General features: G+C 33.1%; 1 protein-coding gene across 1 annotated transcript in view; it reads right to left on the reverse strand.

Moving 5' to 3' along the window:
• Nucleotides 1-15,134, reverse strand: part of Lrp1b (LDL receptor related protein 1B) — a 1,779,190-nt gene that overhangs the window by 30,823 nt on the left and 1,733,233 nt on the right. The window contains exon 86 of the mRNA XM_033757153.1: nt 12,233-12,337. Within this exon, the coding sequence (XP_033613044.1) occupies nt 12,233-12,337 (105 nt within the window). The remainder of the gene's footprint in view (nt 1-12,232; nt 12,338-15,134) is intronic.

Here is a 15,134-nt window from a genome sequence, read left to right on the forward strand (position 1 = left end):
TATATATATATATATCACATGTATGGGGAGAACCAAAAAATGTGTAAATACTTCAGGAAAAGAAAAATAGTGTGATGTTTATTCAACAATAGTATGAAAGTATTACATTACCCTCCTATGGGAGACCCTAGAGTATGTCATCTATCTCAGAAAACCCAATACAGTGCAAGGTCTTACAGATAAAATTGAAAATGCATATGTACAATAGGAAGTCAATTCAAGCCATAAAATATGGAATACAAAAGAATGCTGTGAGATATATAAATAATACATGAAAATGTACACACAGAACAAACATGCTCACACACACACGCAATAATATAAAAAAGATAGTTTGTGGAACACCATGTTCCTAAAAAAGATAAGCAAAAACCAGATGCCAGTTATTTCCAGTTTTTGTTTGAAATAAGGAAGTTCAACATAAAAACCAAATAGTGCTGTCATGTTTCTGACCACATGGAGAACTGTTCTTACTATGGGCAAGTAGCACTAACACGTACATCGTAAGTGTCCTGGAGTTTCGCCATATTGCAAGTGTGAAAGGAATGAGTGCCTAACTGATACAATTTCAGAAACAATAAGTTGGGTCTTTTTGGGTCTCCCCTTAGAAACAAATCGGATTGTGTTTATGAAAAAGAATGTAAATTTTTTAAAAAATTACATATAAAAAGTATCACAAAAATCCCACCAACATATTCCCGTGCTTATCATTTTGATGTAATTTTTAAAAAATATTTTGTCTGTACACTGCATATAAACATATGCATGTTCTCATATTTGTGTGTATATATATGTCTGAACATATTAATACATAGTATGTGTATATACTATAAAACTGTAGCATATTTTAATGTCTTCATATCATATTTGTAGTCAAAATTGGGTGTGAAGCTTATTCTTCCTGAGAATTTTTTTTTTATTTTTGTCGTCTATGGCTAAAAATCTTTGTTTTTAGGTAACTACATAGTCCTTAAGGTCTTTATTCAAATATCACCATTCAGGGAAATTTTTTCTGGCCATAAAATCTTTAATATTCCCTCAGTTTTCTATATTTCTTATTCTTGCTTTAATTTTCTCAGTACATAACAAGATTTAATGTTATTAAAACATTTATTTTTTCTCTTCTACTTCTTAGAATTTAACTCTAGAAAGTCAAATATTTTTTTTTTTAATTTTGTTCAGTGATACACCCTTAGTGCTTAATAGAGTGTCTGGTTTATAGCAGATAAATGTTTGTTGATACATGAATGTAACAAAAGATTGTCATTATTCCCTCTCAGTGGGCACAACATGAAGAAATCAAGGGAAAAATTATCTCTTGATCTTAGGTATATATAAACCACATATATGCTTAGGAATGACCTGGTATAAAATCTTGAAGTATTCAGGATATGTCATAAAGCCGTATAGTAAAAGTAAAGAAAATATTTATTTGTAAATTAACATTTATGAAGCTGCTCAGTTACTCCATATTATTAACAATAAGTTTTCTGTTTTTATCTTGTTATTTTGTCTTATTTTCTTTGTTCTTGCTATGTTTCCCCGGGTGGCTTCAAACATGTGGTTTTTCTGCTTTGTTCTCCCTAGTAACTGAGACCACAGACATGCACCACCATTGCCAGCCATATTACAATTCACTTTTTGCTGCTAGAGGGAATCATTGTCATTTCAATGTCTGCATAGGTATTAGAGAAATTTTGCATGAATTTATTTATCTGACCAAAATTTAAGTCTGTTAGATTAAATTAATTGTGACTTATTATTTTGTGGGGTATTAGTGAGCAATTAGTTCAAACTCATTCCTTTATAGACAAATAAATGGTGACTCAAAGAGAGAGTATAAACATTCCAAAGTGTTAGCTACTTTGATTCACAAACTCTATCAATTTGGACCCAATGCTTCCAATTTTGGGCATCAATCTTAGAAATCTAATGAGATGCATATCAAAGATATTAATATACAGAAGGTTTTCACCTAGAAAACAATTGTGAAAAAAATAAAAATAAAAACAAGCATTCAATGATACGGATTTGGTTAAATAATATCAAGAAAATATAGACAACGGAGCACTGGGCAACCATTAAGCATTAAAAATTTTAATTATATACATTAATACAGAATTATATTCATAATGGATTGCGAATAAACATAAAATTGTGTATAAAATAATATAATGTAAGTACATGACAATATGCAAATTGAGATTGTATAAAGAATCTGACTAAACAAAATAAGAGGTTATTACTAGAATATGTATTTTTAATGTTTATAAATACAAAAAAATATTTTATTTTTCTTTAATTTAAATAATTTCAACTGATGTATAAAATATATGGTTAAAGATATTAATAAAGTAACGTAATATTCAATTCATGTATATATTGTACAGTTTTAAAAGCAGCTAAATATATTTATTGGCAAAAATGTTTGTCATTTCTTGATAGCAAAAACTTTCAAAATCCTTTCTTCTACCTTTCAGAATCCTTTCTTCTACCTTTTTAACATATGCAGTGAATTACTGTTCTCTGTAGTGAGCACACTGCAATAATATTCTAGACCTTTTTGCTCTGATGAAACTGTAACTTAATACACACTGATCAACTTTTTCCCACTCTTCCCTTCCTCTACTCCTGCCGGCATCCAGTAACTATTGTTCCACTTTTAACTTATATGATTTCAACTTTTATAGATTCTATACGCGAGTGAGATTATGTTACACATCTTTCTCTTATTTCACTTAGTATAATAATCTCCATTTATACCTCTACTTCTGTGAATGACATTTCATTTTTTCCTGAGGCTGATCAGTATTTGCAAATATTTATCAGGTCTTCATTATCTAGTTATCACTTTATACGCAGTTAGATTGCTTTCCTTTCTTAGGTATTGTGAGTAGCACTACAGTGACCATAAGAGTGTAAATGTTTCTTGGAAATAGACTAATTTCATTTATTTTAGTTTTACAGCATGTAGTAGGACTTCTGGATCATTAAATAGTTCTAGTCCTAATTTTTTGAGAACCTACATACTGTTACCTACAATGGCTGCAGTAACTTTCATTCCCATTAAAAAAACAAAACAAAACAAACAAACAAACAAAAAAACAGGCTGGAGGGAGGATGATGCCCAATCATACTTTAGCAGGCCACCTAAAATAAAAATATACACACAGGATATATATCACAGTGTGACACCACTAGGTTTTAAAAATAAAAGCTAATTTTATGTTCGATGTTATAGTCATGCTCAGAGTGAAGCAGAAATAAAGGAGCTAGTGGTACTAAACACACATTTTCATACTAGTCTCCTTTCTTTGCACACATTTCTTTCTCCTGGTGGTTTTTATAAGCACATCCTGGAATGTTTTTTTTTTTTTTTTGGTACTGGGGATCAAACTCAGGTCCTTGCACTTGCGAGGCAGGTGCCAGAACCACTGAGCTAAATCCTCAGCCTGTAAATCATTATTTTAAAGAAACAGTTAAGGCCTTGAGAGGCCATTATGTCTAACGAATAGAATATTAAATGTGAAAATTCAATTAAGCATAACTCCAAATTACAGGTTGTCTCTACTAACTCTATTTTGTGTAATCAACAGAACTTCTTTGCTGTCTTATCTTTCAAAAATAAACCACCCGACTCTAGGCAGAAGATCAATCTCTCTAGGGCTATCAAGACAGGAGACAGATGTGAGGAGAAAATCTTCATTCAATGAAATCTTCATTCAAAACCCAGAATACAAGAGGTAGATTTTGAAAGGGGAGAATCCCCAACCTCCTCATTGTTCTCTGTGAGATCCATTCATGAACATCCAATACTGGTGATTTGTGCCTAGGAGAAGATTTTTACCACCTTTTAATGTCTCTCTCATCTTTAATATGAATGAATATTGAAAGTGACTGCTACACTTCTGAAATATATATAGAACCAGAAAGAGGTGATGGGAAAGTGGGAAATCCAATGAAAATATGTTCTAAGTAGATTGGCTATCAGTGGATACACAAGCCAAAATAAATATGGTGATTATATGGCGGCTATATTTATTTCCAAGTACAACCACAATAAATTGTCATACAACAGCAGGTTTTAACGGAATAAACTTTTTTTTTCAATTTGTTGGCTAGAAATTGGAGATAAAAGTGTTATCAGGTTTACTTTCTACTGATGTTGTTCTCTTTGGCTTATAAACAGCCATCTTCTCCGTTTGTCTTCACATACTCTTTCTTCTGTGTGCTTCTATCTTAATCTTATCTTTTTAAGAAAACAGTCTTTTTAATTAGGTCCAATTTTTAAAAAGTCATTTACTTCAATCACCTCTTGAAAGGCTACAACACCAAATGTAGCCATATTTAGGGCTTCAGAGTATCATTTTTGGCTAGCATAACATTCAGTCCATCTAATTCACCATTTAGCTCCTCCAAATCCATATCTTCAGGCATTGCATAAAAGTAGAGTTAGTCCATTAAAATAACCCCCGATTCCCTAACCCATTCTGAAAGGGAGACATTGGAGAAAAGAAAGAATCAAGTATTTGAAGTATTTGAAGTTCATATGAATAATATGAACTTTGGAGTTGTTTCTGCATCTTCTAATCTATTCTACCGATCCTCAGGTCCATTTCTTTGCCAGTACCATGCTGTTTTTATCACGGTGGCTTTGTAGTATAGTTTCAAGTTAAGGACTGTGATACCCCCTGCTCTGTCTCTGTTGCCTAGAATTGCTTTTTCTATTCTAGGTCTCTTCTTGCTGCAGACAAGTGTTTGGATTGTTTTTTCCAGTTCAGTGAAATATTCTGATGGGATTTCAATCTGGATTGCACTGAATCTGTACAGCAGTTTTGGAAGTATGGCCATTTTCACTATATTGGTTCTTCCTACCCAGGAAAAAGAGATATCTTTTCATTTTCTTATATCCTCTTCGATCTCTTTGTTCAGAGCATTGTAGTTCTCAATAGGGAGGTCTTTTGCTTCCTTTGTTAGATTGATTCCTACATTTTTCATTTTTTTTATGCTATTGTGAAAGGGACTGTTTCCCTAATTTCTCTCTCACTGAGTCTCTTATTTGTGTAAAGAAGTCTATTGATTTTTGTGTGTCTACCTTGTATCCTGCTACTCTACCTAATCTGTCAATTAAGTCTAGAAGTTGTTTGGGGTTTCTTGGGACTTCTATGTAGAGTTTCATTATCATCAGCAAATAATGACAGTTTAACTTCTTCCTTTCCTATCTTTATTGCTTTTATATCTTTCTCCTTTCAAACAACTAGGATTGGAAGTCCCATTTGACCCAGCTTTCCCTCTGCTGGGTATCTTCCCAATAGAACTAAAAGAATAATATCACAGTGATCTATGCTCACCCATGTTTATAGTGGCATAGTTTTTAATAGCTAAAACTTGAAAACAGCCCAATTGTTCATCAACTATGGAGACTGGATAAAGAAAAAAAAATATATATATATCAAAGTACTACTCAGCCATAAAGTGTGAGAAATTAGAGACATTTATAGTTAAGTGGATGTACATTGAGGCCATACTCTTAAGTGAAATTAATAGGACACACATGTGAATACCAGATAGTTTCTCTGGAATGAAAAACTAAAAGTGTAATTGAGGATCCAAATGTATGATTGATATTGTATAATAGGAAAAAAAGGGGTAGGGGAAGTGGGAGAGGTAGGGGAAAGGTAAGAAGGGAAAAGAAAAAAAATGAGAAAAGGAAAAAAATGGTATCAAAGTCTTTGTAAATAGGGAAGGGTGCAGGGGTAAAGGGAGGGCAGGGGAATGGGGAATAAATAAGAACCAAGATACATCATGTGAAGGTACAAGATCTCAGTGATGAAGGTAACTGTACTGTATACCTAAAATGTACCAATAAACTTGGGGGAAAGAAAAAGAAAAGAAAGAATAAAAAATCACAAGCAATTCTGAATCTCAGTAAAACAAATTATATTACATGATTATATAAGGTGTGAGCATCATCCTTTGGCTCAATTTTCTGCACTGTGAACTTAGCATACAGGCTGCGCTACTGTTTAGCCTTCTTAGGTGGTGGCCTGTCACTGCTCAGTGGAGGCAGCAGCTTCATTTCTGAGGATCTGGTCAGCAGATCCCTCTCCAACACCCTACACTGGAGCTTTTCTCTCATGGTGCTGGAGGCTGCAAATGCATCCCCAGATATTGAGAAAGTGGCTGCCTCTACAGAACTTAGAAGATGGTCTTGCTTCTTCTGAGATTTTGCTGGCAGTGGTTGCCTTGCTAACATCTGAACCACATTTGGAGTTATATTTTGCAATTTTTGAAGGATTATGCATGTTGGCAGCCAAACAGATCTATTAATCTATCTTATGTATTTTCAGAGGCCCAGCAGCCTTCTTCCATTTGCCCATCTTTGTCTTTTTATGTAGTAGTTGGCAGCATTTACGTTGAGAGGATTGAGTGGATCTATGAGTCATAACCATAATCTCCTCTCAGGAAATTATAGCCATAGCCTTACTATCTTTTCTAGAATATGCTTTCTCATTTTTAAACTAGAAGTCCAAAACTTCTAGTTCTGGTTTGTTTTTGCTTACTAAGTCTTTCAATTTATCCCTTGCATTTTCCTATGAGCAGCAAGAAGAAACCAGGTCATCCTTTCAACGTTTTACTGAAAATTTTCAGCTATATATGAAGTTAATCACTAAAAAAAAAATCTTCATACAACACTACATTATGATTAAGCTTTGTTCTTTGACACTTTTAACAAAAATGGCATATCCTGAAGTTTCCAATAACATATGCCTCTGTTCCATCTGATCCCTCACCAGAAGCACCTTTGACATTCATATTGCTACAATTTCTTGGAGGCAATCTGGGTTTTTTTCTGACAAGTCTGAGAATCATTCTTTGGCTCAAAGTTTTAAAAATCTCCCATCTTCTGCTTTAGTCCTGTAGTACTTTCAGATATATGTCAGAGATTCACCTCATTTCTGGCCTAAAAATCTGTATTCTTTTGATATGGTTATCATACACTAATACCATACAATGTATGGTTTAAACACATTGTTTAACAGATTTATTTTCTCACAGGCTAGAAGTCTGAGAACAAGGTGTCCTTATATTGGGTTCTCCTGAGGTTTCTATCCTTGACTGACAGAAAGCCACTTTCATGTTGATAGTCATATGATGTCCTCGCCCCTCTTTGTGCTCATATCTTCTTATAATGATAATGCCCAGATTAAGGTGCCAGAGACTGCAGCTGAGCTCACTGACATTGAAAAGCTGGCTGTTCACATTGTGTCAGAAACTGCAAAGAAAGGTGATCCTTGTCACAGTGTAGCAAAGAACTAACTAGACTGGGACTCTCCTTATGATTTGGGGAAAAGCGCGAGACCAACATCAAGTGATAAAAAACTAAAATTTATCTTTTCCTCACTGAAATTTGATATTACTTTCTTAAAACTCTTTAGTCACATACAATACAATCACTATTTAGTATTCACTTGCTATGGGCCACACACAAAGAGGTTACACCAGAGTTGAGACTAAAGGGATAAGAATTAATTATAAAAATGGTAAAGGGGCATTGGGTTTAGGGAGTTGTTCAAACAAAGACACTTAGAGTGGAGTGGTTCTGCACATGTGTGGGGAGGACATGAGTGTATAATGTTCGATGGCAGCAGCAATGGCAAAGGGAGAGGAGCTAGAAACATTTCACTGTTATTTCTGGCTTAAATATACTGTGGATATCATTGACAAGTACTGCTGTGGAGGTCGGTCTGTGTCACAAGACACTTAAATCCCATATAATTGAAAACTGAACCCAAGTGTGAAATCTCAGAATCAGGAAGGTATGGTCAATTTCCTATTGAGTTAATTCATCAGAATAGTAATAATTTCTATCATTTAAAGAAAAGTTATTAAATTACTATCAAAATAAAACTATTTTAAAAGTAGTGTCAACATTATTCAATATACCCACTTTATTCGATGTCAAAACTTTCGCACAAATAAATCTAAAGTATCTAGATTTCATGTTTTTTTACAGCTTCCATATATAGCAGTGACTGAAAATGACTACCAAGAGATAAAAAGTGAAGATTTTCAGAGAAAAAATCATTTCCTTAAATTGAAGAATACAGCAATAAAATTTCTATGTGGAAAAAACTGTCACCTTCATAGATCTAAATACTTTATAGATTTTCCAATTGTGTAAGAACTGTGCACAGTTCAAGTAGTTTCTCACTCTATGAAATAAAGAAAAATATACTACTGACAAAACTAAAACAAGCACTATGTCTTATCTTACAGAACTTTTTGTTTCCTATAAAAGCTTTTAGATAAAATAGTACATACTAACTTTTCATTAATAATACATGTTCACTATCAATTCAGACCTAAAGCTCTACCCAGTGTTTTTGCAAAAACTATTTCATTGTGAGGTTGATCAACCACTAGAAAAATATGCTGAGGGCTTCCTATTCCCTTAACTGGACTACTTTGCATTGCACAAGATGAATGTTAAGGAATATCAACTCCAAATTGTTCAAGAATAATCCCGATTCGTGATTTATTGAATTTTTTGTTAGATAGTCATTAAGAGAGGTGGTTGAAAAAATTATACACACCAAGAACACAATGTAGTTTTTCAATTGAAAAATGGAAGTTAAAATGAATTTTGGTTTGATTGAATTAAATTAAAGAAAAAATAGAATAGTACTAGAGGGAGATATTTTTATAATATCTCTTAAAATTCAAGAGTACTGTTGTTCTTAGCAAATCACTATTAGGAGCTGTAAAGGAAACAACGACGGTTCAGAGAGAATGATTTCACACTTGTGTCCCTTAGATTCAAAATTTCTAGAATATGGAAAAATATGTTACTTTTCCAATATTTTTAATTGATATGGCAGTAATGTGCAAACAAATATAAGTGAAAATTAATTTTTTAACATTCTGTACTCCTCCTATTTGGCAGGCTCTACTATTTTATAAACCTCTGAAAACATTTTTATTCTCATTTATATTTGTTGATTTCCTTCTTCAAAGAGGATTAAAATACTGGTGCTTATTAGGTTTCAAACTTGTTTTCTATCATGAATAAGCTTCACTTTTTTGCTTCAGACATATTTTAATTTAACTATACTATTCTGTCCTTCAAAAAACTTTTTCAGCCATTTCTCTTTAGTAGAGCTACCATTCATTTTTTTCAAAATACTAATAAAATATCACTTTACCTAAGAAGCTTTGGCTCATCCCCCTGGAATCATTAATATATATCTATTCAGTTGTTTTCCCAAAGCACTTTTACCATATTACCTTTATACCAACTACAAAATGATATTTTCATTTACAAAAGCAATTCATCTACTCAAAATGAATTTTGAGCTCTTTAAATGCATTAAATCGTGGAATTATTATAGCTTGAGAATAGCGCAGCAAAGTGTTATATAACCAGGTCATGGAGTTTAGAATCAAACAAGTGTGATTTGAATCTTAAATGTCCACGTCTTCCTAAGGGCCGGGGATTTAGCTCAGTGGTGCTGTAGCCTGCCCTGCAAGTTCAAGGTCCTCAGTTTGATTCCTGGCCAAAAAAAAAAAAAGTCCACATCTTTCTACAATGTGACCTAAATATTCTTATACTACAGTGAGGATAAATGGGGAAAACAAGTAGATTCTAATAAGAATGTGATAATCTAATACTGTGCATAAAATTCATAAATTATTTATCTCTAGTGTTTTGGCCAAGGTATTTGCTGTTTTAATTCTAAAGTAACAAAATATCTAAGTGTCATTATTTATAAATATTTCACTAACAAATGAAAACAGAACATAATTTCTCTCTGTTTCACGACTTAATTGAAGAATATAAAGCAAGCATTACTTCTATCTTAGAATAAATTATAGGTCATAGAAAACCAAGGTACTGGAAACATCCATAAAGCCAAATGCAGAGAGAATTAGAAGAAAAGGCACAAAAAACCTACACCCCTCTGACTAACAGATTTTTCTTGATTGGGTTTAGCAAATAAGCTGAGAATAATTTCAAAATCTTGTGACTCTGATGATATTTGGTTAGAATGGAAAGAAAACGTGAGTGTGGAAGGCTGCATGAGATAGTGTAATTCAGGGGACACAGGCACCCTCTCTAGACAAAAAGTCATCCTGGGATCTGTGGGGGAGGAGCAGAGTGAGCTTGAAATTTTGTGCCCAGAACAGTGAGACGGTGGTAGAATAAAGATGACTGGGATCCAGATTAGGAACTATGGTTTTCTAAAACGAACCAGCATAAGTCCTTGATCAATTTTTGGCCAGGCATCACCCTGGATTTACTAACTTTGAAAGATCAGTCAATCGTTGCTTTCCATATTCTTCCCTCCAGTTGCATTGCCCGGTTCAAGCCATCACTTTTCACTTAAAGTCTTGTCAACCTGTTTATGGGATTCCCTGCTGCTGACCTGTAAGTTTTGCCTCTACCTCTCAATAGGTACCATCTTCAAAACCAAACTCCCACAGCTCAAGCTTTTGCTGCAAATCTCTCGGAGCTCATTAGGAGCAAAGTAGTGGAGTTTGGGTAATGAAAAATCTAAATTTTAATACAGTTGTGCTTCAAAACCACTACTGGTTATGCTGCCATTACCACTGTGCACCTATTTTCAGATGCCAGATAGAGATACTGATTGAGATCTTGGGAATTAAGGGGGATGTCAAATATGATCTAATTCTAAAGTTCAAACACAGTGCAAAAATGTGGTGATCATTAAATGTTTTCAGAGGGAATACAAATTTATTTTTCATGGACCTTTAAAACACCACAAACTGAATTAATGATTTAAACTGAAAAGAACTTAAATATTTTAGTATGAACCTATTTCCTCTGTTACAAAATCGTAATACAGATTTTAGTGAAATTTTAGGAAATAAAACAGTGTTATTGTATCAGTTTTGAAATGAAAGTTAATAATTAAAAATCATTATTCTAACTATAAAATACAGAAATAGAGTCCTAAAACACAAGATTCTCTATTTTTTTCAATTAGAAGCTACTATTTTAGCAAATGTATTTTTATTATTAGACAGTTTCACTAGCTTTCTTATCCATTTCAATTGTGTTTCTAGACCATCTAGCAGTCTGTGGTGCACACACTTATGGTGAAGGAAGCAAAGGTTAAGTGTGTATGACACAGATGAGCCCCAAGATTAAGTATACACTGTGAAATGTATGTGGATGTTCATGATTGAAACCAATGAACTGTGGCCTGGAATGATGTCACAAGAAGTGCAGTGGTAAGTGGAAGGTTAAACCTACTTGCATCTCGGCTCATTAAACGCAGTTAAAGTGCAAATCCCCTCATTCTGACAGTAGTGATCACAAGGGTTCTCTTTCTGGTCACAGCGCTGACTTTTAAACCCCACAGAGCATCTGCAGAATTTCAGTAAAATACAGCTAAATAAAGCGTCTGACTGTGTATTGCCAAATATGTTTCAAATTTATTTCATACAGAGATTGTCACATGAATAAACATGTTCCTGGTATGCTCATTTCTCTGCCATACAAATTCACCACATGCTACTCTGACAAGGAGGGGAGGAAGATGCAGACTTGGTCACATGTGGGTATCATCTCTTTGATCAAACATGGTTTGAAAAAGACTCAGTACAGTGACCACATGTGCTGGATACTTTTAAGTCATCTCTGGACATTCAGATAATTGAGAGAGAAAATATTAAATTACATATTTTCTTGGGAAAATTAAGAATCTCCAATACTTTCACTACATGTTTAGAAACCCAGACTTGGTGTGAGGAGTCAAGGGCTCAATTGGTTTACATAAGACAACACTCTGATACAAAAATCAAATAGCATTATACAATTGAAAAGATATCTCAATTTCTTTTGAAAATAATGGGGAGAAGTACAAGGATTTCATGAAAGATGATTATCTCTAGGCTTCACATATCTGAATAAGGTCAACAAAATGAGGACAAATTTCCCCAGAGTTTCCAAGTTCAAAGAGTTATGAATGTCTGAAATGGCATGATGCTAAGAACCGAATGAGCTCTTACTCATGAATTTATTAGCCACCTGATGAAGAAGGAGATTCTGTAACATATGATCCAATGAGGGACAATACTTGATCAGAGATGCCCATGAAATACTCATTTAAAACATGTTACCCAAGAAAGGAGAGCAAAAGAATATGGATTCCATGTACATACAACTTCTTATTACACATCACCCACGATATTATAAAATACTCACAGACACACAGGTACATTGGTCTCAGGGTCCAGCTGGCAAGTTCCACCATTGTAGCAGTAGCCATCACATAACTGACAGCTAGAGGCGATCTTCCCATTAGTGCAGCTACAGCAACCAAGAAAAAAATCCCATTGTTACTGGCAGTAATATTTTTGAAAGCAGAAACAAAGATAAGAATAAGAATAAGAATATTCTTCAGATAAGAATACTTATATTTTCAGGAAGACAGACTTGCTGAAGGAACTTTTTTTATTTATTTCTATCAGAATGATGGCAGTTACATGTTTTCTTTTGATAATTTTCAAATTTTCTACCCATTTGCCTTAGTATAAAAATTTAAAATAGCTAGATATGCCTGTGAAAATATACTCCAATTTCTATCAATTAACACATCAGAGAGACACTAGCATCAATGTCTTTGTGTTTTTTTAAAAATATATAACTACTATTAGGTGATACCTATATGAATTATAACTCTCATAATTAAATAATATGGATAAAATGCTTCTGTTTTTTCCTCTCACCTGGAGAATTTCATACAAAATAATGTTAGGAATTTTAGACTCCCATAATCTGTAAAAAAATTACTCTTTGATTTATTTTTTCCCACTGTTTAACAATGAATATATATTATAATTAATGTCAATGTCAAACTTATTTTATTCTAGCAGGAAAAAATGCAGCAATTGATTGAAAAAATAAACATTAATGTTATAGGAGCAATATGTAATATGGCAGCAAAATAACGAGGCAAACTTTCTTAAAATTCTTACCAACATAACTCTGATATACAGCCACATTACTTGCCTGAGACAACAATAAATACACTATTGTTACATTAGAAAAAAATGAGCCTAACAATAATAGGAAAAACATAGAATTTATTTTTCCAAGTCATTTTTTGAAGCAGGGAATTGGATTAGGCAGGTTCAATTATAAGCGTAAGAGAGAAGTGCATCAAAATTCTGTACACCTTGGCCCAAATCAGAATTACAGCACATCATGCAAGTAATTCTTATCACATGATCATGCTATTACCAGGTGCTAGAACAGTGAATGGCACGGTAATAAATCTGGACATTGTCTTCCTTAAGAAATCAAGCTGTACTATATCATTAATAGATCATTTGAATTTATCCCTCATATCCACTGTCGTATGCTCATCGAACCATAATTCCCCATGATAGGTACGATGACTGAAAAGAACCGGCTAGCAATCCTGTTGTTCATTTATTCTGTGCTTATTCGTCTGACCTCATGTAGATTTTATGGCTGCGGGAAATGAACAGAACTGCTTTTAGGTTTTGCATCTGTTAAATTTGAAGCAATCTCTAAAGAACCTGGATTTAGAAACTATGTTTAGTCAAATCATTTAGTCAAGATGAGCAGGAAAAGTGAGTTACTGATATATCATGAGATGTGAAGTAGGGATTTGCGAAAATAGAAGCAGATATGTAGAAGGGGAGGATGGCCTAACATTCTCAAGATACAAGAGAGAATATTACATCCATTGCAGCCTATATAGGAACCCTAATATGGGTGCAAGATGAGCCAGGTGCACAATCAAAAGTATCGGTGGATATGCTAAACTGATGTGAAAGAATTTTTCTCCCCTACATACACAGCCTCCTTGAATATCAATAGGGAAAGTATTATAGTTTTGTGTTCTATCTAAAGAAATACGTCAAAGGGGGAAATCACCTTACTATGCATTAATGAATTTTCTACTAAAATGTTAACTATAATCCTATATTTGTGATTTAAAGATGAAAATGAACTTGTAATTGTTTTTAAACTTGTACTTCCAGCCACTACAAAATAGTTGCCTCTTTTTCTTTTAAAGATTTTGTGGGCTGGGGATTTAGCTCAGTGGTTCGGTGGCCTGCCTTGCAAGCACAAGGACCCGAGTTCAATCCCCAGTACCCCCCCAAAAAAAGATTTTGTTTGATTCAAAATTATAAACAGAAGTTTAAATGTATTTTTAATATGAAACACAAATCACCATATAGCTGCAAAACTACTGTTAATATTTTCTGTAAATGTTCATAATAATTTTCCTTTTTTAGAGGAATTCACAGTACATGCAAACACACACGCAGAGTTTGGAATATATCATTTTCCAAAGTTAATTACCAGTTATCCATTACACACAAATAATTTTCATGATATTTGACATGAAAATAGGTATTGGGGCCAATGAAAATTATGATCAAGTCTTTCTTGAATACTTAACTTTGACTTCTAGAAAAAGAAAAATGTGTAATCAGCTGTTTTCAAAATACTGTACTCATGAAACATGATAAACTGCTGAGTCTAATTTACAGTTCATGAGCTGTGCATTAGAAACACAACTGCTTATTTGTACATGGTGATGAATTTTCCTACTTAAGTGAGAATGATGTACTTGCATTTTGCTGGAATTTTGTGTTAGTTTGTTTACCATTGCACCAGAAATATCGACATTACTATAAATCTCATCTTAATGTTGAAATTAAAGTTACCAGAGAAATAACAATAAACTTCAATGTCTAAAGTATCTCAGAGTACCCAAAGTACTCTATTGTACTGACATATTCAATGTTACAGAGACTGACATATTAAGCAAAATCATATATCTATTCATTGTTAGGAACTGTTATTTATTTATTTATTTATTTATTTATTTATTTATTTATTTATTTATTTATTTATTTATTAAAAGTTACCAGAAATAACAATAAACTTCAATGTCTAAAGTATCTCAGAGTACCCAAAGTACTCTATTGTACTGACATATTCAATGTTACAGAGACTGACATATTAAGCAAAATCATATATCTATTCATTGTTAGGAACTGTGATTTTTTTATTTATTTATTTATTTATTTATTTATTTATTTATTTATTTATTTATTTATTTATT

Source organism: Fukomys damarensis, unplaced genomic scaffold (genome assembly GCF_012274545.1).
Source record: "Fukomys damarensis isolate Sample0158 unplaced genomic scaffold, DMR_v1.0_HiC HiC_scaffold_29, whole genome shotgun sequence".
Lineage (NCBI taxonomy): Eukaryota > Metazoa > Chordata > Mammalia > Rodentia > Bathyergidae > Fukomys > Fukomys damarensis.